We start from the raw sequence: 26,589 nt of genomic DNA, 5'->3' as shown, positions 1-26,589 counted from the left end.
AGAGTTTGCATTAGCAAACACACACAGTCAAAGGTTTGATCACATGAAACACAATTACAGGAAAATTTATTGAATGCAATGTAAATCGCTTTGGATACAAGTATCTGCCAAATAAAACGGCACGCATAATAGATTAGGAAAATTTCATAGTCGAATATTAACATTTTGCAGTATGCCATTAGGCAAAAATGTAAAGATTATAAAACAAATACATACAAAAGCAACTTGAACTGAACTCTACATACCCTCAGGTTGGCTTAACTCATGAAAAACCACAATATCATGTGGATCATTCAGGTGTTCAGCGAGACTGGTCACATCTTGACCCGTGAGTCTGTTTGCGCTGTAGACAGCTTCCTTTTCACGGTCCGTCCAGTCTACCCGATCCTGAGAGAGACACGAGAGCAAAAAATTACTCCAATTTCCTGTGCAAAGGCTGCCACCATGATGCCAGAGTGCTGTGTAGTGGGTACTGCAATGTGGGTGGTGTGTGATATGCACCTTAAATGCAATCTTACAATTTAATCCCAAACAAAAGTATGAGCAACAGTAATAGTGATACATTACTAATTGGAAAATGGAAGGGAGCCAGACAAAGCATTATTTTGTTCAATCTGCTTTTACTACAAATATTGAGCTTTGTTTGAAGCAATGGAAATCAATTCAGAATTGAGCACCCTGTATAAAAATGTATTACTAATGGCGCTTTCCCATTGTATAGTACCACACGGTTTGGGTTGGGTCAGCTTACTTTTGGGGGCTTTTCTGCTGGGAGCAGTATACCCAATACTTTTTTTAGTACCACCTCGGTCGGGGTTCCAAGCGACCCGAGCTGATACCAAAACGTGACGCAAAAACACATAAGATCACTGATTGGGCTGAGAGAATTGTCACTACCAGCGTCATCGCTATAATGTAAAAGATTAGCTTTACCTTTATGCTAGCTTGCGCTGTCTTGAGTAAACCTGTTGTCATCTGTGCTTTGCTGTAAATTCCCAAACTCCCTTTTAGCGATGAAAAACATCCACAGGCTGAGAATCAGGAACACCATAACAGTTTTTTTAGACTTGCAGTTTATAGCGGCACATTCGCTACGTGCACGCCAGCATATACGCCTAAATGCAACTTAAAAGAGGCTCAGCGGAGCGCGTCGACTGACGCCACGGATGTCATGTGAGACAGAGGTAGTGATAAATGCGATGTGCAAGCATCTATTTGTGGTGGTCAATTTTAATTTTGTGGTGGACTGAGAAATAAATAAATGTATGGGAATGTTCAACAACGCTCTCACTTGTATGATGTCACAGCAGTAGTTAGTGCAAATATAATGACACGCCTATAATCCCTCCCACTCCGAAGTGTTACTAAACTCAATGGAAAAGCTAACCAAGGCAAAGTTAGGTGAGCTGACCCGACCTGACCCAAACCAAACCATGGGTACTATGCAATAGAAAAGCGCCATAATAATGCTATCTAGAAAAAGTTGTTTTGTATATATAAACGGTAAGCTGCATTACTAGGTTGAAATCTCTCTCCAGACTGAAGCTGCTGTATTAAGACCTTTAATCCTGTGCCTGGTGTGTAGGTGTCAGAAATCCCTTCAGCTTTACAGACGCAATGAACAACACTTCTCCGCCTCTGTCTTTCTCTGCTGTAAGGATCTGGTTCATCTTAGATTACATTGCACACCACAACTTCAGACTCCAGTGAGTTTGGGAAAACTCAATAATCTGCTTTTCTATTTGCACTCCATCCCTGTGTTACTGTACCATGGAGTACCAAAACTACAGTGCCAAGAGTAAAGACGAATCACTGGTCCCAACTCTAAATAATCTACTATATAAATAATCACGCAGCAAGATAAGCACTGTGTGTGGGGTTCACTGTTAAGTGCCGGAGGCTTGAACAACAGATACATTTATTGCAATATGCTGATGCACAGCAAGCATTAAATATAAAGTACACAAACCTGCTGGTGTTAACTGGAGGCAGGCAAATGCACACAAATATTAAATACACACAGGAAACGGACACGCAGCTCTGACGATAGGCTGAACGCTGAAGTATGGTCCATTTTACCAAAAAGTATTGTAGACAATCTGTGTATGTACAGTACAACAAATATACACACATACTCACCTCAAACACAGCAAGGGCATAAGGATGGCCAAGTCTCTCGGTAGACGATAGGATGACTCTGCGCTGAGCCCCGTTTAAATTCACGCTGGAGATCTGATGAAGTTTTGAGTCAACCCAGTACAAGCGCTTGCCAACTACATCTATTATAAAGACGTGACAGTGCAATCAAAAAGCCTGAAGATCACTACTTTCTTTTAAATAAACATAAATCTCAAATTTCTACTAGGATTATGTTTACAACCTGTTCACTAGAAAGAGCAATTCTTACCTAAAGTGATTCCATTGGGCCACTCGATGTCTGCAGCCACCAATACCTGTCGATCTACACCATTCATGCCAGCCTTCTCTATCTTTGCTCTGATGCCCCAGTCAGACCAGTACATAAACCTGTGAAAGTGTTTTCCAGAAGTCATGTGCTGTTTATTCTGCTATTAAGTGCTAAATGAGTAAAATAAACAGTATGAATAAAAGATATGAAGAATATTCAGCAGAAACAAAATTCAACATCACTATGTGAAAGGTTTGACAGTGGCTCATTTAAAGAGGAAACACTAAATCTTACATTTATGCACATGACACATTTTTTATCCAAAGTGACGTGCAGTGCATTTAATCTATCATTTTTTTATTAGTGTGTGTGAACTGAAGAAGGATCGAATCGAACATGTCGCTATACCAGCTGAGGCATAATGCTGCTAGGGAATGATACAAAGTATTATGAATGACAAGAAATTAATTTTATTAGATTAGATAAAGAATGAGACGGCATGGTCAGATTTTGCTTAAGCCATTTATGACCTTCTCCTGATATAAGAAAACAGTTTTACGCGTTTACCTTACACATTATCAGTTTATTAAGCATACTCAGAGTAGGGGGCGATTCACACCGGCTGCGTGGCGTATCTGTTGCATGTCAGTTGCGTGGCGGCTGCATCGCGTTTTCTGTGTCTGTACATACCAGAAGCGTGCCTGACGCGCTGCTGTTGCTATAAGTGACATATATTTTGCCTGGAAACGCTTCCAAGACACTTGCGTGTGGCGTGAAAAATAGGCGTCGGCCCTGTTCCTAGCATGCACGCGTTTTCGGCGCGACTCGAGCCGCACCTGAGACGTGCGTGTCATGCAGGCGGTGTGAACTGTCAAACCTGCTAACATGGGAGCCTAAATAAAAACGGACACGCCATGCAGCTGAGAGTGAGACGCACACGCCACGCAGCCGGTGTGAATCAGCCCTAAGACTTTGTGTATTGTACCGTCAGTGAGTGCATTTACTTGCAATGTCCATTAGATTTTTGTAACGTGGTTAAAGAGCAGACTGATCTCACTGAAAGTTGTGTTATAGTCACGCAAAATTTTATTAATTTATTTGTGTCCATGCTTTTTCGTGCCTTGAGCACGAGTGTCTTTCTCGTGACACATGCATGAATTTCTAAATAGTTTTCGTGTGCGTTGCACAAAGTTTCATTTTATGTATTGTTTTCTCATTGTCGCTTGGGGTTAAAAATCACTTTCTGTAACATTTTTAGACATCCTAACCTAAACCCCAACTCGAGAATAGTTTTAAAAGCAGAAGAAAAACACGTAAAAACCAATACATAAAAGTACATCCTAACCCAAACCCCAAATCTAACCCCATCCTCAAGCGACAATGATTTAAAAATAGGACAAAAAATGAGAAAACAATACATAAAATGACACGAAAAACAAAGTCAAAAACTACAGAAATTTGTGCGAGTTACACAAAAAGACCTTCGTGTTCAAGGCACGAATAAAGCTGAATTTCGTGCCATGGACACAAATGAAGCGCGACTGGATGGGGCGTGTCCAATCACACGACAAAGTTGAGAAATGTTTAACTTTATGCAAATTATGAGCGAGTTCACGTCATCCGTCTCTCGTCAGTAACTGGAGTGGACGGTACTCATTTGTTAATGACAACCAGATTTAGAAACGCCTCTTTTGAAAGAGACAAGTGACACGCAGCGACAAAGTCACTTATAATGTGAATACCTTTAGGGGCTCTGTAAATTTGCCAATGTTTTCATACTAGTAGCATCAAATATTGACATTCAGTGTTATGTTAAACTTAGTGCAATAGCAAGTGAATGAGACAAAATCAGACTAAACAAACTGTGGTTGGTCACTTTGCTTCCAGAATAAGCTGAACCAAAGTGGATCAGACTTTATGCACAATGTAAAATATCTGGTAACAGATTTTTAGGATTTTTTCCCTGTTTGAGCAGCGTTAAGTACAAGTGCCAGTCCTTGAACTATAAATGCCATCTCTCATTTTATTTCCTGTGAATGTTGCAGACTTCTTGCTGCTCTTCCTGGGCATTTTACTTATCCTCACGCCATTCCAGTCATATAAAATCCATTTTTATTTTTGGTTGAGATATTTCTTTAATGCATATTAATAAAAAAATGTAACAACTGCTTAGTGACATTCATGTCTTATCATTCCTTTGACCTTTAAAGCCATTCTGGCTTGTGAGATGTTGTGATGAGATTCGTTTGATAGCTGCCCTCTGAGAGATGTGCTTACCCTCGCTCTGGATCCACAGCGATGGCCCGCGGCTCGCTCAGCTCGGTGTTGATCAGTACTCGTCTTCTGCTCCCATCTGTTGAAGCGACAGATATGGTTCTGTCACCCGAATCTGTCCAGTAGAGGTTGTGATGAACCCAATCTAGAGCAAGACCCTCCGGGGAATGCAGATCCGAGTTGATCAGGGTAACCTGACGAGACGGATCGCTTGCTTCGTGGATGTATGCACTGCAGAAAGAGAGAGATTCCTTGTAAAGTAATAAATATAGCAAACGTAATAAATGCCATATATTTAAAGGTCCAGCTTGTGAATGATTTAAAGTAATAAAGCCATTAGTTTATTGATTTTCAATGAGAATATGCGACCTCATTGGTTCAAAATCCGATGATGACAGAAAAAATGTTGTGTCACAGCTGGTTAGGAAATAGTGTAAGGTCAAATACATTTCACTTCACACATCACCAACAGATCTACACATCATCTGAAGTGCTCATCAGTGCCACAGGTCTCTCCATATATCCAAGTCCCCAGATCAAGACCCCATAGCGTTCTATTATCAACTTCAATCTCATTTTAAATTACTTCAACATCACAGTGGAGCACTTACAGCTAATGACTTTGCACTTTATCATCCGTTTGAAGTCCAAAGAAGACAGGAGATAGACAGTGAGAGAGGATACAGGGGCAGAATAAAGAGATGTCACATGCTTATGGGTTCTTGTGAGGTACTGTATCTATTCTTAGGAAAGTCACTGTCCCAATACGTGACATCAAATTAAATGTGGAATAATTTTAATAACTAAATACGGAATAACTAAAGTACAGAATAAAAGACATAAAAACATGGTCGAACAAAGAAAACGCACCAAATTCCCAATCAAACGGTCACACGACATCAGTAATATAACCAGGGTTCCCACACCTTAGTTAACTTCAAATTCAAGGACCTTTCAAGGACTTTCCAGGTCCAATACCCTCAAATTCAAGGACTAAATGTGGGGACACATTTCAAGTCAGTGCAAGGTTACATCGTGTTACCTTTTAAGATACATTGTTACAGTTCCCTTTTAAGGGAACTCGTGCTGCGTCACTGCGTGACACTTTGGCGACGCCTCCAATGGTAAGTGCGTCTGAATGTGTATATCAAATTTAACCAATTGTGAGGCTTAATGACAAAGACAGGGTGACGCAGGAGCCAGGAAGTATATCGCTATCTGAAATATTGCCAAAGACGGCGCTACAGGGGCGCAGGAAGTATGGCAAGGGAAACGCAGCGTCTCGTTCCCTTCTCGGGGAACAACAGTTACATACGTAACCAGAGACGTTTTCATGTGTCAAACATAGCTATGCAAAAAAGCATTTTGGTATGAATCAACATTCACATACAGAATATATAAGCATTTAAAGCGAACAGTTTAGCGCGTGTGCTTAAAAAGTCCAGAATTTTTATGATATTATCCTACACTATACACAGGGAATAATATGGATTTTTTCCAGAAATCTTCTTGCATAAAATAGATTCAAGCACTTTCAATGACCTGTATGTACTATGTATATTTTCAAAACTTCCCAGGGCCTTGAATTTTTTCCCCAGATTCATAAACTTTTAAGGACCCGTGGGAACCCTGTATGACATTTAAACAGTTAAACTGTTTTAAAAAGTACAATCTTCTGCCTCTCTGTGTCTTATTTTAACGCATTTGAGTCTAAATTGAAACTATTAGTTTATTATCAAGAGACTAATGGTCTGAGAGTATGCGAGGGGGGGATGTGTAAATAACTGAAGCTCTTTCCCCCGGTTAATAAATGAAAACATCACAACCGTGTAAAGCAGCACTTTATCACAAATTAAGCCAGACTCTCATCGTAATGGGCACAGCTGCCTTTTAAATGCTTACAGTTTAGCTGAACAGTTTTCAGACCTATTAAAAGCGTGATGACAAAATTTAAAAAGATAAAATGATTAGGTCTAGTTGAGGTCACCTGTATATTTTACGTTGAAAACGGTCACACCAGAACATGCGGTTGGCAGCCACATCTATATCAATGGCGACTGCATTCTTCTGAGTAGGAACCACCTGTGTGTAGTCCCTCTTCACCAGGTCAATGCGTCTGATCTCATGTCTGTTCGTGAACATCAGGTAAGGGCTTTTTCCTAAGGGAACACACAAAAGCACAAGACATGGGTGAGACTGACAGGTGTGTATTAAGCAGGTTACTCACAGTTGTGACTTGGAATGTTATGGGATTGTCAGCTGTCACAGACAATATTTAGTCAACTTTATATTTCAAATGACACACATTTTTAAAAGAGTACTTTAATAAAAACATTATTTAAAATACTAGTTGTCTAGACCTATATACTTTCAATGTACAGGCACATTAATTGTTACTACAGTATAAAGGATTTTTGTAATTTCAGTTGTAATTGACAGCATGTCACAATTGCTGTATAGCTATACACTCACCTAAAGGATTATTAGGAACACTATACTAATACTGTGTTTGACCCCCTTTTGCCTGAAGAACTGCCTTAATTCTACGTGGCATTGATTCAACAAGGTGCTGAAAGCAATCTTTAGAAATGTTGGCCCATATTGATAGGATAGCATCTTGCAGTTGATGGAGATTTGTGGGATGCGCATCCAGGGCACGAAGCTCCCGTTCCACCACATCCCAAAGACGCTCTTTTGGGTTGAAATCTGGTGACTGTGGGGGCCATTTTAGTACAGTGAACTCATTGTCATGTTCAAGAAACCAATTTGAAATGATTTGAGCTTTGTGACATGGTGCATTATCCTGCTGGGAGTAGCCATCAGAGGATGGACATGGTCAGAAACAATGCTCAGGTAGGCCGTGGCATTTAAAAGATGCCCAATTGGCACTAAGGGGCCTAAAGTGTGCCAAGAAAATATCCCCCACACCATTACACCACCACCACCACCAGCCTGCACAGTGGTGACAAGGCATGATGGATCCATGTTCTCATTCTGTTTACGCCAAATTCTGACTCTACCATCTGAATGTCTCAACAGAAATCGAGACTCATCAGACAAAGCAACATTTTCCAGTCTTTAACTGTCCAATTTTGGGGAGCTCGTGCAAATTGTAGCCTCTTATTTCCTATTTGTAGTGGAGATGAGTGGTACCCGGTGGGGTCTTCTGCTGTTGTAGCCCATCCGCCTCAAGGTTGTGCGTGTTGTGGCTTCACAAATGCTTTGCTGCATACCTCAGTTTTAACGAGTGGTTATTTCAGTCAAAGTTGCTCTTCTATCAGCTTGAATCAGTCGGCACCTTCTCCTCTGACCTCTAGCATCAACAAGGCATTTTCGCCAACAGGATTGCTGCGTACAGGATGTTTTTCCCTTTTCACACCATTCTTTGTAAATCCTAGAAATGGTTGTGCGTGAAAATCCCAGTAACTTAGCAGAAAATACTCAGACCGGCTCGTCTGGCACCAACAACCATGCCACGCTCAAAATAGCTTAAATCACCTTTCTTTCCCATTCTGACATTCAGTTTGGAGTTCAGGAGATTTTCTTGACCAGGACCACACCCCTAAATGCATTGAAGCAACTACCATGTGATTGGTTGATTAGATAATTGCATTAATGAGAAATTGAACAGGTGTTCCTAATAATCCTTTAGGTGAGTGTATATAACATATTTTTTATATTTAAGAATTATTTTACACCATAAAATTATATTAAATACTGTATATGATTACATTTACTGTATATTTATGCATTTTATGCAAAGCAATGTACATTTTTTATCAGTATGTGTGTTCCCTGAGGATCGAACCCTACAGGAGCTACAGGAACAATATTTAATAATAACACATATATAACATTATTTAAAATATGATATGTCTTCATGTCTACAGCACACACTCTTCTTATGAAGACAAAGTCCCTGTGCTATTTTTCAGCTGTCCTATTCTGGCAGACTGATGAGACACAGACGACACAGGAGCCAAAAGTCAGTCATGTGATAAGATTTGATTGGAAATTCTACAAGAGCTGGACAAAATGTTCTGGCAAATACTGAAAAATGAAAGAATGTGTGGTCTGATCTACAATATAATAATAATACATGCCTAAGAGCATGAACTAATGAAATGAATGGTGCTCGCTGAATGAGGAAATATGTCTCATAAAGGAAACAACAGGCTCCTTACCTAGCTTTTAAAAGTAATAAAGTTTTTTTTTTTACATCTTAAGCTCTATTCAGACAGTGTATTTTTGTTTCTCATGCGCCCTTAAGGTTTTATCAACATTTACAGGAGGTAGTCAGTAATTTTATTAACATCCTAATACAGAATTTCAGTTTTTTTTTCTGACCACCCGCATAAAAATTCTCCGGATGAATTACTGTTTTTTGACAAACACAAGGTCGTGTGGTAATTTAATTTTCGATTGAATCCAGATCTCTCAGTTTATAGAGGAGATCAATGCAAAAGTCATTCTGCACATTTTTTAGACCACTAAAAGCACTGTATGGTCACGCGCTTCACATTTATTCTGCACCAGTGAAGCATCTTTCTATGTGCAAATTTTAAACATTGACAACTTCATACCTAAAATTATAAGAAGTATATATGGGGACAATCTTTCATCGTTTTTCTAAAGCGAATGGGAGAATCAAGGAAAATCACAAAATTTTTTATTATAGCAAAAAATGCTAAATACAATTTTAAAATACATTCAATTATACATAATCCATATACATATAACTAAAAACCAGGTATCCAGATCATGTGAATGACCAAGTAATGCGTGCGGCACATTTTCAGGTGTTTAGAATTATAAACTTTTATGTCACTTTTATGTCACATGAGTTTTATCGTGGATGTGGCATGTAAATATATTTTTACAGACATCCTCATGAGAAACAATTACCATCCAAATAGGCCTTTAGTTTCACAAAATGTGTTTTACTTTAGAAAGGAAGTTTTAAGTTCCAATGTTATCTCAAAGCTTAAAAATTCTTTTTAATATTCTTTATGATATGACCCTGTAACTGTGTCAATAAAGGCTGAAACAAATAGGAATAAGATTTTAACACAACTGTAAAAGTACCAAAATTATCTTACCCTTTGCTTTGCAAGTTTTGCTCACAGGGTCCATCTCATAACCTGAATGACATTCACACTTGAAATCTCCTTTAAGGTTGATGCAGATCTGACTGCAGGCATCAGGATTTTCACACTCATCAATGTCTGTGGAACAAAGCAACACATGTAACTGCAGGCATGCTCACCCGCTCAGCACAGATAAATGACATGGAAATGGATGGGTACTCCCAAACACACAGTCTACTGTTAAGTGTGGATGAGTTTAACTAGAGGCTGATATGTCCAAAACCATAGCCTAGACATCTAACTGTGCATTCACACCGCCACCGGCGGAAGTCAGTCATTCATTTTCAATGAGAGCCGGCGGTGAACTCCGGCGAGCAGCGACGCTTCATGTACGGTGTGAGAGTTGAAATCAGTTCAACTTTATGGTAATGAGCTATGATGCGGTTCGGCGGCAAACAATCGAAAGGCGGAGACTTTCGACCGCAACCAATTGGAAGGTGGAAACATCCGCTTGAGAGGAGTTTAGAGAATGCATTTGAGCATCAGAGCGTACACTAAACACTTTCTATAGCGTCGTTGACAGAGCAGCCAGAACTTTTATTGACGCTCTCGCCAGTGGCGGTGTGAATGCATAGTTAGCCAAAACAAGGCAAAATTTGGGGTGTTAGTGAAAATGTTATTGTCTAACTATAGCCCAAATAAATGAAGTGAAATAAATCAATGAAAACAAACACTCAGTAATCACTGTTGAGTTTGCTTTTATATGATGGAATATCATGGCAAAACCGGCATGTAACCAAATTCAAATTTATTTTGGCTAGAAGTGTGTAGTTAATCTAGATAGTAAAATGATTGGTATTGCTTGCTGGGGAAATTTTTACAATTTGGCCAAATGTTATTATTATGCAGTCATGCTGGAGTAACCTGACGTCTTGATGAATGAACATAATGATTCCTCTTCAAAAACAAGACTGCTGGATATAAGCTGGTGACCTGCAATCTTTTTTAAGAGGAATCATTATGCATTATAGTAAAAGAACCCTAACATACTTGACAAATATTTATTGTTGGTAAACAACTTTCCACCAGCTGGACCAGCACCAAACCATAACTAACCAACAAAAACCAGCATGGAAATTTATACTGGTCTAACCTGGTCTAGAAATTGACTATATATTTTGAGAATTAACCTACTGGTCACATGCTCACACAAATGGCTGGGTTATTTTTAACTCATGCTGGGTAAATATCGGACAGAACACACTGCTGGGTTAAATCAATCCAATGCAGTTTTATTAACCAAACTGCTGGGTTATTATAATATTATAATGTCATCTTTAACCCAGTATTGGGTCATATAATCAAGCATTTGTTCTGTTCAATATTTACCCAGCGGGGGTTAAAAAGCCAGCCATTTTTAGAGTGCAAATCTATACCTATATGGACTACATAAAATAATTTACTTCATACAATAATTTTATGCAAGGATACAATTTTCGTTTGAATGACATCACATAACTAAATGCTGTGTTACCATTTTTTCAAATACAGTAATTCTGCATTTTATGGAAAGCCATTTTAACTCATTCCCCGCCAGCCATTTTTTGAAAGTTTTTTTCTGAAAATTTTCTTCTGAAAATATATAAACATACAAATATATCAAATGAACGAAACAGACCCTCTGCTTTTAAACAAACAATAAACAAACAAACAAACAAAAGGGAAAAACTTTTATCCTATCTATATTTTTTTTCTCTGCTTATAAACTCCAGATAATTTACTCACCACCATGTCATCCAAAATGTTGATGTCTTTCTTTGTTCAGTCGAGAAGAAATTATGTTATATATTGAATATTGAAGTAAAGTCAGGTGTTCCTCAGGAGGAACGGTGACAGTAAAAGGGTTAAATGTTGGGCTCTATTAAAGTCCATTAAAATGAGAAAAATCCTGTAATGTTTTCCTTAAAAAACATAATTTCTTCTCGACTGAACAAAAAAAGACATCAACATTTTGGATGACATGGTGGTGAGTAAATTATCTGGATTTTTCTTTTAAAGAAAATGGAATATTCCTTTAAATTTTTTTCTTCAAAAACATTTTTTTAACAAAAAGATAAAATAATTGCATTTTTGTGAAGGAATTTTGTTAGAGATCAGATTCAGATAATTATCAAAACATACACAGAGTTTAAAATTAGTAAATCATTTTTTGCTTCAGTTTTTATAAACTGGGTCAATGCCATCTAGTGGATAATCACAGTATTACAGATTAACATAAAACCTCATCAGGAACACTTTTTTATGCAAATGTTTTCTCTTAATCAATGAGATAACTCATCAACAACGGTAAAAGAGTTAAGAGGCAAGGATTTTTAATTTGTACACATACTGTACACAAACTCTGACAAGTTGTCACAATTGTAAGCCAGTCTGTGAAAACCGAGATGAAGATATTTTTGTGATTTATTGTTTTCTACATAAAAATTCTGTGATAACCTTGATATCTTTAATATACTAAATCAAAGATTGAAATTACTGTAATGTTAAGGAACTCATGGACTACTTGGATGCTTCCAATTTCATTATTAAATTAAGCCTGGATTTTATAGACAGGGTCACAACGTATTACGCAATATTGAATTCAATAGTCTTCCTTTACTTTTATAGTTTATAATGTAAACAGACAAAATCAATTGATATACTTGAGTGCAAGTAAATTAGAGTCAGGCCTGACCTCCACACGTCCTCTTGTCCAGCAGCTTGTACCCAGCGGGACACTGGCACTCAAATCCTATAGGCCGGTCTACGCAGATGTGTGAGCAACCACCATTATTAACTAAACATTCATTTAAACCTGTGAGACAGAGACAAAGACGAGAAAATAAGCTTTTTCATTTATACCTGTGAGACAGAGACAAAGACAGGACAATAGGCTTTTCTTATAATCATTTTTTAAACTTCATTAGAGTCTTTAATATATAATTAATAAATACATATTTTTAAAATATATATTTTTAAATGATTTTAAGCTTTGGAACAATCAACAGTCTATACAATGGGTTACATTCATGTATGTGAGTAAAACTAATCTTGTTTTTTTTTTTTTGCTTGTGTTTAATGAATGAGGCACTACTGTAAAATTTTGCTATATTTTGTTAGCTTTGTGGCCTAATGTAAGCTATTATTCACTGAAAGCTGTACTATTATGGAGCTATTATCCTCTTAGATCTTGACAGACATGGTCACTTTGAAATACTGTTGCGTTGACAAATCTCCTTTATTGTTTAGCACAAAAGTAAAAAATGCCATTTTGTGCAAACTGTTTCTTTAAGACAGCTTCGCATATTCATAGATAGACAGTAATTCCCTAAAAGCCTCATTTTCATTCACGTCAACATGGCACAGACTAAAGTCTATTAGCAAGAATAGAGTGTATTATTTGAAAAGAGAATGAGAGTGACATTACTGACAAAACACTGTGAGCGGTTATACATTTAAGGCACTGAACCAGCTCATGACTTGTGTTGCATTGTTTGCATAGCATACAAATTGCAAAACATATTGCGACCCACTGCTTGAGTGGCTGTATTGAGCACACCAAGGATTTTAATGAGACAAAATGGAGAAAGATGTGTGGGCCACAAACAGGCAGAAATGTGCTTTCTCCAACTATATGACAAAGCATTTGAGGACCAGGTGTTCTTTCTAATTCTGTGTTCATTAATAGGTGCTGGCATTCTGACAATATCCAGGGAAATGAACAATTTGGGGCAGGGCCACATTGCTTGGAGCCAGCCGTATGTCAAATGAGCCTTCTGGATTAAAGGGTAAAACATAGAGTGCATTAAGACTGAGGAGTTAGTAATGCTTTCTCATGAGACTGAGATTATGGCTGCACGTTGATGAATTTGGCATTAGCAGGAGCCTGATAAGGTATGGTGTGCAGGTACACACAAACATGAGGTTCCAGCACACCCTGGAAAGGTCTTCATTTCTATTTGATCCTAATGAACACTGAGACTATGAGAAGATTTTCTTCTTTAGCAGAGAAAGCTGTGCCCCAGATATTGCTGAGATATATGACTGTGAGAATGAATAAAAAAAGCAAATGCATAAGAAATGAATATGCTTTCAAATGTGATGACCAGGCTTGTGCACAATTCAGAATTTTAGAATTGACCTCCATTCAATTCATGAATTGGAATTTGAATTGAATTGACTCCGCCCTAAAGAAAGTTGAATTTGAATTGGAATTGGAATGACAGGAAGTGGAATTAAATTCATGGCAATTCAAAGAAATTCCACAGTCACACAACAGAAAGAATCTCACATACATTCAGTGTTAGGAAAGTTACTTTGGAAAATTGTTTGGCAACCATTTTAAATTCTTGGTTAAAGTAAAGCATTCTGGGAAATGAAGTCATGTTCCATCGTGTTCCAAAAAATTACAATTACAAAAAATCAAACTTAATTATTTGTTATGTGACTAGAGTTTTTAACATTAATTGCTGGGGGGGAACATTTCCTGTACAGTAGTTCAAACTAATATAATTTATAGAATATGTAATGCTATCATATCTGACATATACTGTAAAGCTTCATTTTTAACACTTCACTTACTGTATAATATGTATATGAATTTCTTTGAATTTCTATTGAATTGCAATTCTGCTTCCTTTAATTCAAATTCGAATTGTAATTCTAGATCCTGTTTTTGACATCAATTCAAATTCAATTCAAATTAAAGAATTGAATTGGAATTTAGGACTCATTCTCAATTCAATTCTGAATTGTGCACAAGCCTGGTGATGACGTAGCCTTTTAATGAACCAGATTCTTAAAGATCTGTCTACCAAAATATTTCCCTAAATTTATACCTAAAACTATCCTATATCCCTTTTATCCTGTTTTTTCAGTTGAACCCAAACAAATAATTACACATTAAAATGCTGTCATGTTATCTTCTTATGCTGCGTTCACACCAGCCGCGGTAAAGAGTGATTTCAATGTTAAGTCAATGTGAAGACGTGTTGACGCGCGTCTGGAGGTCTCGCGGTGCGAATGTGGCATTTAGCACGGCGCGGTAGACGCGATTAGGCTAGTAAATTGAGCGTTGTCGCTGCAAACGCACAAGTTGAAAATTTTGAACTTTGGCGGAAAAATGCACGGCGTTAACCAATCAGGAGCTTGCTCTAGTATTGCCGTAACAGAAGCCCCTCCCATGACGCGAATTTCCGATGACTAGAATGATATGCGTGGCTTTCACGCACGAATGAAACGAGTAAACTCAAAATGTTCAAGCGGCAAACTAGACGCGGTAGATGCGAATTTAACGCCTCAAATGCAGCTGATGTGAACCCACGGTTACAGTATATGGTGCTGCTATACATGCGAAGCTCCAAATATGTTTTCTAAAGTGAGAAAACGATTAATGTTTCGAGCTTACTTAGTAAAACTAAACTGTTAACAACCAGATCTGATTCAAACATGGTGGCACTTTGATAACTTCAAAGGTCTGTTATTTGTATATTGTGGGAATTTTATTGTGGTTGTATTTTTTTATTGTAATCTGGAAAAGTTTTTAAATGAAGTAGTTGTATTTATTTGTAATGCCAATGCTCCTTCTCCCCTTGCACTAGAAGTTGTGCTTTACTTCAAGGACCACAATTAATATACGTTACTTTATATTGTTATCCTTGACAAATGTGTTTATTTTTGTCTAGTAAATCAAATAAAATACCAATACGCACCTTTTACTGTAGGTACAAAAGTACCAGTGACAACTTTTGTACAGTAGCTTCTTGTACCATTAAACTATATATACATAATAACAGTAATAAAAGTAGGGTTAGGGTTAACCCAAGACATTCAATCTCATTTATTTGTTTCACACCAAAATATCTCAACTACTCTATCTACATCCATTTATACCTCTAAACTCTTAAAGGCGGGGTGCATGATCTCTGAAAGCCAATGTTGATATTTGAAATCACCAAACAAACAAACACTCCCCTAATCCAATAGAATATGCACCTTCTTTTGAAAGACCCGCCCCACACATATGCAAACCCAGCAATGATGTTGTTTGTTGACACGCACCTTACTGCTGATTGGCTACAAGTGTGTTTTGGTACTCGGCCCGACTCCCTTTTCCAAAGTGTTTAAAAAAAATCACGCACCCCGCCTTTAAACATCAAAGATTGCCAAAGATTTCTTACTGCACTCCTTCTGGGGTTCATCTGATCGATCCTTGCAGTCCTTGACATTGTCGCATACCTTTGTGCCATCAATGCATTCACCATTTCTGCAGAGGAATTTCAGAGGTCCCTCACATTTGGTGGCTAAAGCATGAAAGAAAAAAGATAAAGATAAAGACTGACTGAACTGATTTCAGTTTTGAGTTTTGTTTAGTTTCCTCAGAGTTACTCAGTGTGCAAATTCGGACAGAAGATTTAACAGATGCCGTGCATTTAGGTGGACTCTATGCAGGTATGCTGATTAAAAGCCATTCAATTTGTATTAGCTATCTTATTTTTACACATGAAAGCTTTTAACGACTTCAACACAACCGTCTCTGAACCAGACGTGCAGGTCTGCAATCATTAAACGTTGAAGTGTGTCATATTAAAGGACAGAACCAATTTAATCTCTGGGTTACTTTTCACCCTGCTGAAAAAGATCCAAAGAACAAAGAGCAACACACACACAAACTCACAAAAGCGTACCATTGACACATCCAGCCTCATCGCTTTTGTCCAGACAGTCGTGTATTTTATTGCACTGTTTGATGCCATGGATGCAGGATCCGTCGCCGCACTGGAACTCATCGGGTCGGCATGTAAGCAGAGCTGTAAGACGAGCCAAAAGCACACATATAAACCAAACCAAATGCTGACACATAGACAACTGCAAATAAGATTTGAAATTGCATTTTGTTCTTTCATCTTTGTTCTTAAGTGAACTTACTCTGAAGCTGACTTCAAACTGAACTCATTTCAAACCTGCAAAATTGGGCTGCCCTTTCTGTCAATGATTTAAAAACTAATCATTCAGACCGGTTTTGTGAACCAATCCAATTAATTGTATAAAAAAATATATTATACACTTGTAGCCTTTTCTGTTCTTTTTAAACATTAAAAGCTTTAATTCTGGAGAAATGGAGAACGTAACTGGCATGTTTACAAGTTTAAGAGTAAATATAGTGTGACAGAATTATTTATTTTTGGGGTAAAATTTCTTGAACAATTCAGTGGCTTGTGATTTACATAATATATGAAACAAAAACACAAGGACATAACCCTAGAAACAATACCAATAGCTTTTACCAATAATACCAACAAAACCAGTCATACCTGCAAGCAACACGGGTATATTTGTAACAATAGCCAACAATACATTATATGGGTCAAAATGATCATTTTTATGTCAAAATCATTAGGATATTAAATAAAGATCATGTTCCATTAAGATATTTTGTAAATATATGTGTTGATAAGGCAGTGGTTCTCAACCTTTTTACTTCAAGGCCCCCCTTGTTACCCACAACAATATTTAAATGCCCCCCACTCACTTATTTTTTTCCAAATAAAATGAACTAGAGCTTGGAATAACTTAGACAGATATATATTAGCTAGTAAAATGGCCAAGAAAACAAGAATCATTTTGATGTTGATGTTTCATGTTGAGGCCCCCTTGACAATCTGCTGAGGCCCCCGGCCCCTTGGTTGAGAAACACCGTGCTAAAGACTTCATTTGGACAACTTCAAAGGTGATTTTCTCAACATGTAGGGGTGGTTTCCCGGACAGGGATAAGCTTAAACCAGGACTAGACCTTAGTTTAAATTGGAAATATACATAGTTTTAACAAACATGCCTTACTAAAAACATTACTTTTGTGCATTTTAAGGTAAAACAAAGGGTACGGATGTATTTTAAGATATGTCAGTGCAAGTTGTTTTTAGTTTGGACAGCTTTTCCATTTATTTTAGTCTAGGACTAGTCTAATATCTGTCCGGGAAACCGACCCTTAGAGTTTGTTTTGCCCCCACAAATTACATTTTCAAATAGTTTTATCTTGGCCAAATATTGTCGTATCCTAACAATCCACACACCACTGAAAAGCTTATTTTTTCAGTTTTCGATGTTGTATAAATCTCAATTTAAAAAAAAGTACCCTTATTTGTGGTCCAGCTACGTCACAAACTTTTCTCTACAAACTCATTATAATGTGATTCTGATCATAAACTATACCTTTGATGGATGTATTTGACACTGATACCCATTAAAAAGCCCACATTACAAAAAACCTTAATGGCTGCAATAAACAAGGAATTAATAAGATTATAAAGAACCGTTTGGCAGATCTAGCCTCCTGTATTTCAAGGGCTCTCAGATGCTCAAGGACACAATATGTGGTTGCCTAGCAACCCTCGGACACATTCGTGTGCCCACATATTCCCTCCGGCCAGGCCAGAGTAACACTGTAATTGACCTGGACATGTCACCTTATGGTTGAAACAAAAGCAGAAGCTATAAAACGTGGGCTGACCTCTTCCATCTCATATTTTTTCACGGCAAAAACACACCACAGCTACAAACTAAATAAAGCATCATAATAAAAAAAATCACGGCCTCTCCGGATCACCTGTCTTTCTCTCAGGATTTTGAGGTCAGCTAATATTCACGAGATCTTGTTCACAACATTGTCTAATTTTGAGACTGCTCTCTAAAATAACACCTAACAGCAGATCAATACAGTCCGATGTGCTGGGAGAATAAACATGAATTTCATGAAATTCAGAAATGGAGTGACAGCATTTTGACTTGACAAATCAGATTTTTGATGTGCATCAAAAGTCATTTCTGGAATGTGCAATGGGTTGTAAAATTCCAATAAAACTTTATACTTTATACTGTTTGTGCTTGACACAAGGCATAAATCTGCTGTAAAAAAAATTAAACTGCATCTGAATTATTAAAATTATATCTGTAGACTGCTAAATAAAACACACTGCATACAATACAATGCATCTTAAGAATATGATTCTCCTCAGTTAAGACAAATACCAGCTGTATTTATCCAGATGGGTGATTCTCGCAAAATTAGACTTATGAGGTGTCATGAAACATTTTGATAAAAAAAAGTAAATGCAGAGTATAAAAATAATAAGCATACAGTAACAAACATCTCTTTGTGTACTATTTTGCACATGATTTCAAAATGACATCATACAAACCAATTTTGTTGTTTTTTTCCACATTCAAGGGGAAAAATTTCATTACCGCAACGTGTCCATGACTGGATTTGGGTTCTTTGACATGGAAATATTTATAATTAAAAAATCTAAAAAATTTAAAGTTTCAGTGCATGTTATACTAAAAACACTTACAGTAAAGAAACATGTGGTATTTGGCAATCATTGGTAAATGTAGAGACAATAATAAGGACCAATTTTCTCATCCTCCACAATCATTGTTTAAGCCCTCAAGGAACTTATATTTAAAAAAAATTGTTGGAAGGAACATAATTGACCGTGACACTCAAGATGGCTACAAGGTAAGCAGTTCTTATTTTCTCTCTCCAGATAAAAGTTACTATTTTTTTGTCATAGTGCCTAGACAAATTTTTAGTTCTCATTACCGAAACATGAGTTTGTAAAGGCATATATTTAAAGTAATATCATGTTAATTTTTGATAATGATAATCTAAAAAAATTAAAAAATTCTATAGGAAATATTTTTTAAATCCTCTAAAAATAATGATTATAGTAAGTTCAGACCTTAATCTGTATGTGCAAAAAAAAGATTTGTCTTGCATATATTTAATGTAATATCATGTTGCGGTAATGATAATTTTTGATAATGATAATCTAAAAAAATTAAATAATTCTATAGGAAATATTTTTTAAATCCTCTAAAAATAATGATTATAGTAAGTTCAGACCTTAATCTTATACTGTATGTGCAAAAAAAATTTTGGCTTCAAGGGCCTTTTAAAAAATTCTGATGCTGGACACCTTCTAAATCTGGATTTCGTGAGGATCACCCAGGCTAAGAAGTTTATAGTATTTACAGTACGTTACATAAACATATGCTTTTTCACTTCAACCAAGAGAGAAACATCAAATATTATAAATAAAATGTCAAAAAGGACTAAAGTGTGTGCTCACACTTAATACTTTAAGCCTTGAGCAATAACGACAATAAGAATTGTCTTTGTGTGGGTGGAATAGATAATAAATGTCAGTCAGGCACTACAATGATCTGTCATAAACCTCCGTTTTCCATCCTTGGTGAATTCTTACGATATCTGTAGGAATTTATTTCTTGTCGTTGTATGTGAAACATTGTTTAAGCTGCATGCCCTTCACAATGAGAACTCCTGCTGTGAAATTTCCATAAATATGATTTATACAAAGGCTCAAGCACATTCATGCTCATTGGCTGGAAGTGTTGGTTTTGTATGCAGAACAATGCAACATCCAACGAGTTCAGCAGGTAAAAAATGAGTCTTGGAGAAGGAACGAGCCACTATGGAACTACACTCGCATACAGAAAGATAAGTGCTAAGAGGTTGAATTGAAGGCAATATTGTATTTTCAATGGTTTGTAACATATAACCATGTTACTTTAAGACTATTAAACGATAAAGTACGACACTACTAACATCTTTCAGTTGACATGACAGTAGTTTAGCAGTTTTCATGATGGGTCTTTTTCTAAACTGAGTTCATCCACAATATCTCTACAGTGAATTCATCATATAGCTTTATCTTCCTATTATACGGTATGTACGCTATCAGCTTAATATCTTTTGTCAACTTAAGTTTCTATCAGTTTTGTACAATAAAAGTTTTGTTGTCTGTACAGAAAGTAAGTGAACTAAAGTTGTGTGGGCACACTTACGGCAGTCTGCCTCATCTGATTTGTCCTTGCAGTCAGGATCCCGGTCACATCTCCACGTCAGCCTCAGACACTCGCCACTACCGCAACGAAATTCTCCAGCGCTGCACTGCAGCCTGTGGACAGGGGGCGGAGCTGGTCGATCGGACCCGCTCCCGCATCGCCCCGCCCACTCATCAGAACCGTCAGCGCAGTCGGGGTCACCATCGCAGGTCCAGGGATTCGGCACGCACTCTGTGCTGTTGCAGCGAAACTCGTGCGGTCCACAGGTGGGCGGAGAGCACTTCTCTTCATCGCTGCCGTCTCCACAGTCGTCATCACCATCGCACGCGTAGATCGGTGCTAAACACTTATGGTTACGGCACTGAAACTCTCCACTTGAGCAGGACGTGGCATCTGTGGATAAAAGACATTTGAAAAAAATCCGCTTTAACATGTAGAAAGATACAGACAGCCAAGTTATTAACCTCTTAAGCACAGAGGCTATTTGGGGGATTTCCGCCTTGATTTGGCCTACCCAATTTCAAAAGCTTAAGGTTCCCATACCCACATGCAGAGGTTTATATAAAAAGCTTGGAATCATTTTACAGGAAACCCTTTGAAATTACATAACACTGTTGAAAGTGTTAAACATGGTTGTGTTTGTTGTCAGTCCTCTTACAAACAAAAATAAAAAGGCGCTTTTTGATTTTTTTTCCACAAAATGTCACAAAAACCTGCAGACAGTTTTGTTTGATTTAAGCTATTGTCATCTTACAGAGGAAAAAGGATTGTTTTCTCTATCATAATCTATGCAAAAGTTATTTTACTCCGACTGAAGAGAGGAATAATACACTTTTTGTATTCAATTTCCGCCTAAAAATTTGAAGTGTCCCCATAACACATACAGTGGAATAAATGCAATATCTTTATATAATTTTACAGAAAACCCTTTGAAGTTACATAAAAAGCTGCTGTTTGTGACAAATATTGTTATTTAAGTTGTTTTTCATATGATGAAAAAAAATTCTTTTTTTGTGTTTGAAAGTGGATAACTCTGGTTCTGTGTGCTCTAGCAGACTGTAGACAGTTCTGGTTGTTACCGGTAGCAGACAGTAAACACCCAAAAAAAAGAATGATCTCTTTAGCAAGTCGAATTCAAAAGTTATTCTTATTTTACTGAATGGAGTGGAAATACATTTTTCATATAAAAGTACTTTGTTTTGTTTTGCAAATATAATAAATAGCAAGGGATTATTCATGCACACAACCAAAGAAAATGCTGTAAATGGACTCATTTTTTAGAGTAGGATCTAAGATAAAAGATGGTGTATCATTTGTGGCTATCTGTGCTATCTGAGGCAGTTCACGCTTAAGTTTCACTTAAATTTACAAAAGACAATTTTTTACCTCATTATCCATTCGACGATTGTTGGATATGTGATGATAATACAACAAAAATAATAATAATTCATTTGATATAAGACTTGCCCATGTTTGTCATATTTGAAAAATATGAAATATGTGAATATTAAACATATAAACGGGGGGGGGGGGGGTGGTCATAATAAGTAATTTTGTTGAGTTCGAATTGTCTTAAATTGGACACATTTTTGTACTGATCATCAAAACCTACTGTATTTGTTTTGAATTGTTTTGAAAGGGTTGGTATTTATTTTCAAGTATAATTGGATTTATTTTTAATCACTAGGGTTTTCCTAACCATTAGGTGTTTGTAGACACTGGCTTCTGATACTTTATTTATTATTTTAATAAATAATACTTTCGTATTAATGCCAAAGGTTTAAAAATTTCACATTTCATAAAGTTACTGTTAGCTGAATAAAATGAAGTACATATCAGAGCAGCAAAAGCTGGAGAGAGACTGTGTAAACAAATATATGTGAAATGCAGCATTAAACACCTTCCCATAAGGACATCCATGTTAAACTGAGACTAAAGACACACATACAGCATTGTACACACACAGAAAAAGATAATAATGGGATAGAGGTATCAGAGATTACAAAGAAAGACACTGTGGACTAAAGGATCTGCCTATCAAAGATCAGGATTTTAATGGGATCTCTGACAAAGAGCTTGATTGTCGAGATAAGAGGAACACAGAGAAAGGTAAAAAAGTCTAGAACACTGAAGGAAGGTGAATGTGCGATGTCTGTGGCAGTGCTCAGCGGTAGATCATTGCATTAGCAGCACAAAAGGTTGTGGGTTCAAACCCAGGTATAAATTATACCTGGTATAAATGTATACCTTGTAATGCACTGTAAGCGCTTTGGATACAAGTGTCTGCCAAATGCATAAATGTAACACCAGAGAACAGTGTTTCCCACAGATCTGAAATTTACTTGTGGTGGTAGCTCGTGAAAAGGGCAATCATTATATCCACCGACAAAAAATGGTCTACTATACATGTGACAAAGAACTAATAATGTGTGACACAACACAATACTTTGATTTATTAAACATTAATATTAATTTCACATTATAGTTCATTAATCTAACCACCCCAAACTTTCTTTGCCATAAACAAAGCTGACACTGTTTGTTAAAGCACCACGAAAACACTTTATGTTTTTGCACTGATATATGAAGCAATTTGATGACCCCTTTTATCAAACTCAATTATATACAATACTATGTACAGTATATTAATAGACAGTGCAGGTCTATAGATTATAAATGTGACTGATGTAATGTTAATAATTTCTATTAGTTAGGCACTTTTACTGCTTCTGCTTTCTATTTCTCTTTTGCCGATTAAAAAAGCTTAATCCACTCATTATTTCAGATTTAAAAGTCTACTTGCTGTCCCGATGACAGACTTTACATTACAGCTTTGCGTTTTTTATATCTTGAGTCAGCTAGAGCTTTGCTCATTCAGTATTAGCACTGCTTTTTGCTACAATCTCTGTGCAAACTGTTTAGATTTTAGTAAAGATATGGTCTATTAATTGTAAGATTATAAAAAAATGGGATAAAGAAAAAATGAAGCGGCGCGTGGTCGTGACAAGAGCCAGCTGTTATCGCCAAAGAAACCGGAGGCACGCTGAAACTGCACTCGAGCTTTGCGCTAGCGGCCGTTCTCCGATCGACTCGGGTTTTACACACAATATTAATCAGACTTGGGACCCGAAGCAATGAACTAGGACCGACCCGGACCCGACTGACCATTTAAAATATAAACCCGGAACCGTACGGATCCCGCGTCCTCAGTGAAGAAAGACCTCTAATGGTAAAACTCTGCTCAAGTTCAGAAACATGAAAGGATACAATGTGACACTGAGGTTGCTTGGCGTCGCACCCAATTCATTGAGAAACAGAGAGCACGTGAACGGACACTCAACGGGAGAGACACAACGTGCTTGCACGCAAAATGAAGCCAACTTGGATGCTATAAACACATATGCACATAAGCATATGCGACCATTTTGGTCGCAGTGTAGTTCCCTGGCTGCTCAGTTACCTCAGTATGTGCTGCAGTTGATCCAGTTTGCCGCGCTGGATGATGAGTTTATGACGCGTGCATCATCTTCACGGACACCCGGCCCCCACCTTTCTATCTCTCGCGCGCTCTCTCTCTCTCGCTCACGCTCTCTCTCTCTCTCTCGCTCTCTCCAAAACACGGGTCATCCAGTCAAGTTCAGAAAATACGGAAATTCGTAAAGTGATTTTTTTTACCTGGGCAGGTCGCAATTTACCTGGGCGCACCGCCCAAGTAGAGCCTATGTATGGGAAACACTGCCAGAGAATCTCAATCCATTTTGATGCAGTTCAATGAAGCATATTTTGAAATTACGAACCACACACATGACGGGCTACATACATGTTGTGACGAACTTCGCAAGGTGCACAATCAAAAAAAGAAGTCACCCATTGTATTTTTTTTTTTTTGAAGACCACTTACAATAAAATTTTATTTAACTAATTTATATTAATTTCCTTATTGAAGCTTTAAAAAATGTTGTATCCAAATTGTGATTAAGTTAAAAACCTATATTCGGATGAAGGAATATTTTGGGTGTATCTTTATATTGCCCATATAATCATTTGCTAGTCATTGTATTCACTGCATATACACAAGCTCTCGTGAATCATATAAGCCATTTCAGTATAAAGGCTTTAGGCTTGAGATTAGCCTAGATTAACAGAAGATTAATGAGTGGGAATAGACAATTATCATCGCTGTGCACATGATTTATTTATTCCAGCCATCTCTACAACACTTTACCATAGAGAGACATGCAGTATACAACAGTTTATTTTTCTCAAATATTGATTTTGTTTCAAATTAAGGTGCCTTGCTCAATGGCACTACAGTTGCAACCTAGAGATTGGAACCGATGACTTTCGGGTTAGAAGCCTGACTCTCTACCACTAGGCCACAAATGCCCATTAGACCATAAATACGTAGGGATGTACACTAGGTGTTGCACTGTGTGTACAAACGCATTGCACTGAGCATTAAAGACATAAGGCAATTATAAATAAATCAGATTTCTTTTACTTTTTTAAGTATATACTGTAAATATTGAACTCTTGCTATATGCAACTGCAATCGCTTACGGTACATTCACGCAGGGTGCCAGCAGCATTAATGCTTCTCATTTACTTTGAATGGGTGATGTCATGCGTTGCCGAACTAAATTGTGGATCCATTGGCGTTGCGTTACTGCCGTTTCTCGCGGCAGAGGTTGAACATTTCTTAACTTTTCATGTGCCAATGCGCGTGTCAGCCAATCAGATCACCTTATGCAAATAAATAAAAATACATTTATGCAAGACCGAAGAACAGAGCATAGATATATACACTAGATGTCTCCTTGGGGTTCTAAGCATGCGTCAATACTGCCTTCATCTTAGAAGAGGGGTCTTGTCATAGGTAGTAGCTAGGTAAAGCTGCTATCTATGTACTTCGAATTCATGGACGATGCCGGACTTTTGTGCTTTGTATGGATGTTAGGCCTACTAGCACTATGCATTATAGTTAGAAAAAGTAAATTTTCATAATATTAAAACTTTTATTTTTTTCTGGATTCAATGCTAAATACATATCTGACTGTTGGAACGAACAAAAAAAAACCCTTGAAAATCGCATTCATGCCGATTTATGGTGATTTTATTTCCGTTACACCATTGCCTATAATGACGCTGATGCGGGGCTCCCCTGTTTCAAGATGGGGGCTCTATTTGACGCAATCGGTCCAATGAACTGCCGTAGCCAAGGCAACATCTAGTGAACATATCTATGAGAACAGAGGAGCATGTGTTGCGGCCACTGTGATTGGCTGTTGACCACGCTTTAAACATGCCCTCCATCAAGCGTTAACTGACGCCTCGTGTGAATGTAGCGTTATGTCTTGGACTATGGCAAATGTCTACTGCCCATTTCTGTGTTCTCTTTAATTGTAAATTGTCTGCGCTATTATAACTCTATTGTTTTTATAAAGCATCCTTGAACATGGAAAGGCGGTACAGAAATTAAACATATTATTATTATTATTATGAATACGCTTAAATACGAGATCGAACGACTAAAGAAATGAATTGGCCTGCATTGATTCCTCTATAGCTTTCAGCTGACGCCCAGTTAGCAAAGCAAACTCATGCGTAAATGGAGGCCGAGTGGTACATGAGGTTGGACGGCAGCCAGTGTGACCCAGTTCCCAGAGAGTCACGCTGCCGTGATGATCAGAGGTTCTGATTAGTAGAGGTGAAGCTGCGGGCCATGTCCACCCTCAGGGGAGAGACGTATGATGGACCAGCCCACCAATATAAGCCTCTAATAGTGGCTGTGAAAAACTCCATTCGGATAATTTACCAGAGTAAATGGTTTTGTTTATGCATGTACCAGGAGAGTAGTGCTCCTAGCTGCTAGTGCTAAACCAACTGAACAAAATAGCAAACAGTAAGGCTAACATG

At 37.5% G+C, this 26,589-nt stretch overlaps 1 protein-coding gene across 3 annotated transcripts in view; it reads right to left on the bottom strand.

The window, feature by feature from the left end:
- LOC129442697 (low-density lipoprotein receptor-related protein 8) overlaps positions 1-26,589 on the bottom strand; it is an 81,709-nt gene that overhangs the window by 8,398 nt on the left and 46,722 nt on the right. For all 3 annotated transcript variants that reach the window (XM_055202922.2, XM_055202920.2, XM_055202921.2), the window contains 10 exons: positions 20,674-21,066; positions 16,494-16,616; positions 15,987-16,109; positions 12,503-12,622; positions 9,781-9,906; positions 6,669-6,840; positions 4,685-4,912; positions 2,408-2,526; positions 2,140-2,279; positions 246-387 (listed from right to left, as the gene is read on the bottom strand). In XM_055202922.2, the coding sequence (XP_055058897.2) occupies positions 246-387; positions 2,140-2,279; positions 2,408-2,526; positions 4,685-4,912; positions 6,669-6,840; positions 9,781-9,906; positions 12,503-12,622; positions 15,987-16,109; positions 16,494-16,616; positions 20,674-21,066 (1,686 nt within the window). The remainder of the gene's footprint in view (positions 1-245; positions 388-2,139; positions 2,280-2,407; positions 2,527-4,684; positions 4,913-6,668; positions 6,841-9,780; positions 9,907-12,502; positions 12,623-15,986; positions 16,110-16,493; positions 16,617-20,673; positions 21,067-26,589) is intronic.

Source organism: Misgurnus anguillicaudatus, chromosome 2 (assembly GCF_027580225.2).
Source record: "Misgurnus anguillicaudatus chromosome 2, ASM2758022v2, whole genome shotgun sequence".
Taxonomy (NCBI): Eukaryota; Metazoa; Chordata; class Actinopteri; order Cypriniformes; family Cobitidae; genus Misgurnus; species Misgurnus anguillicaudatus.
Note: the sequence above shows the minus strand (reverse complement) of the source record. Positions and strands in the feature narration are given on the sequence as shown.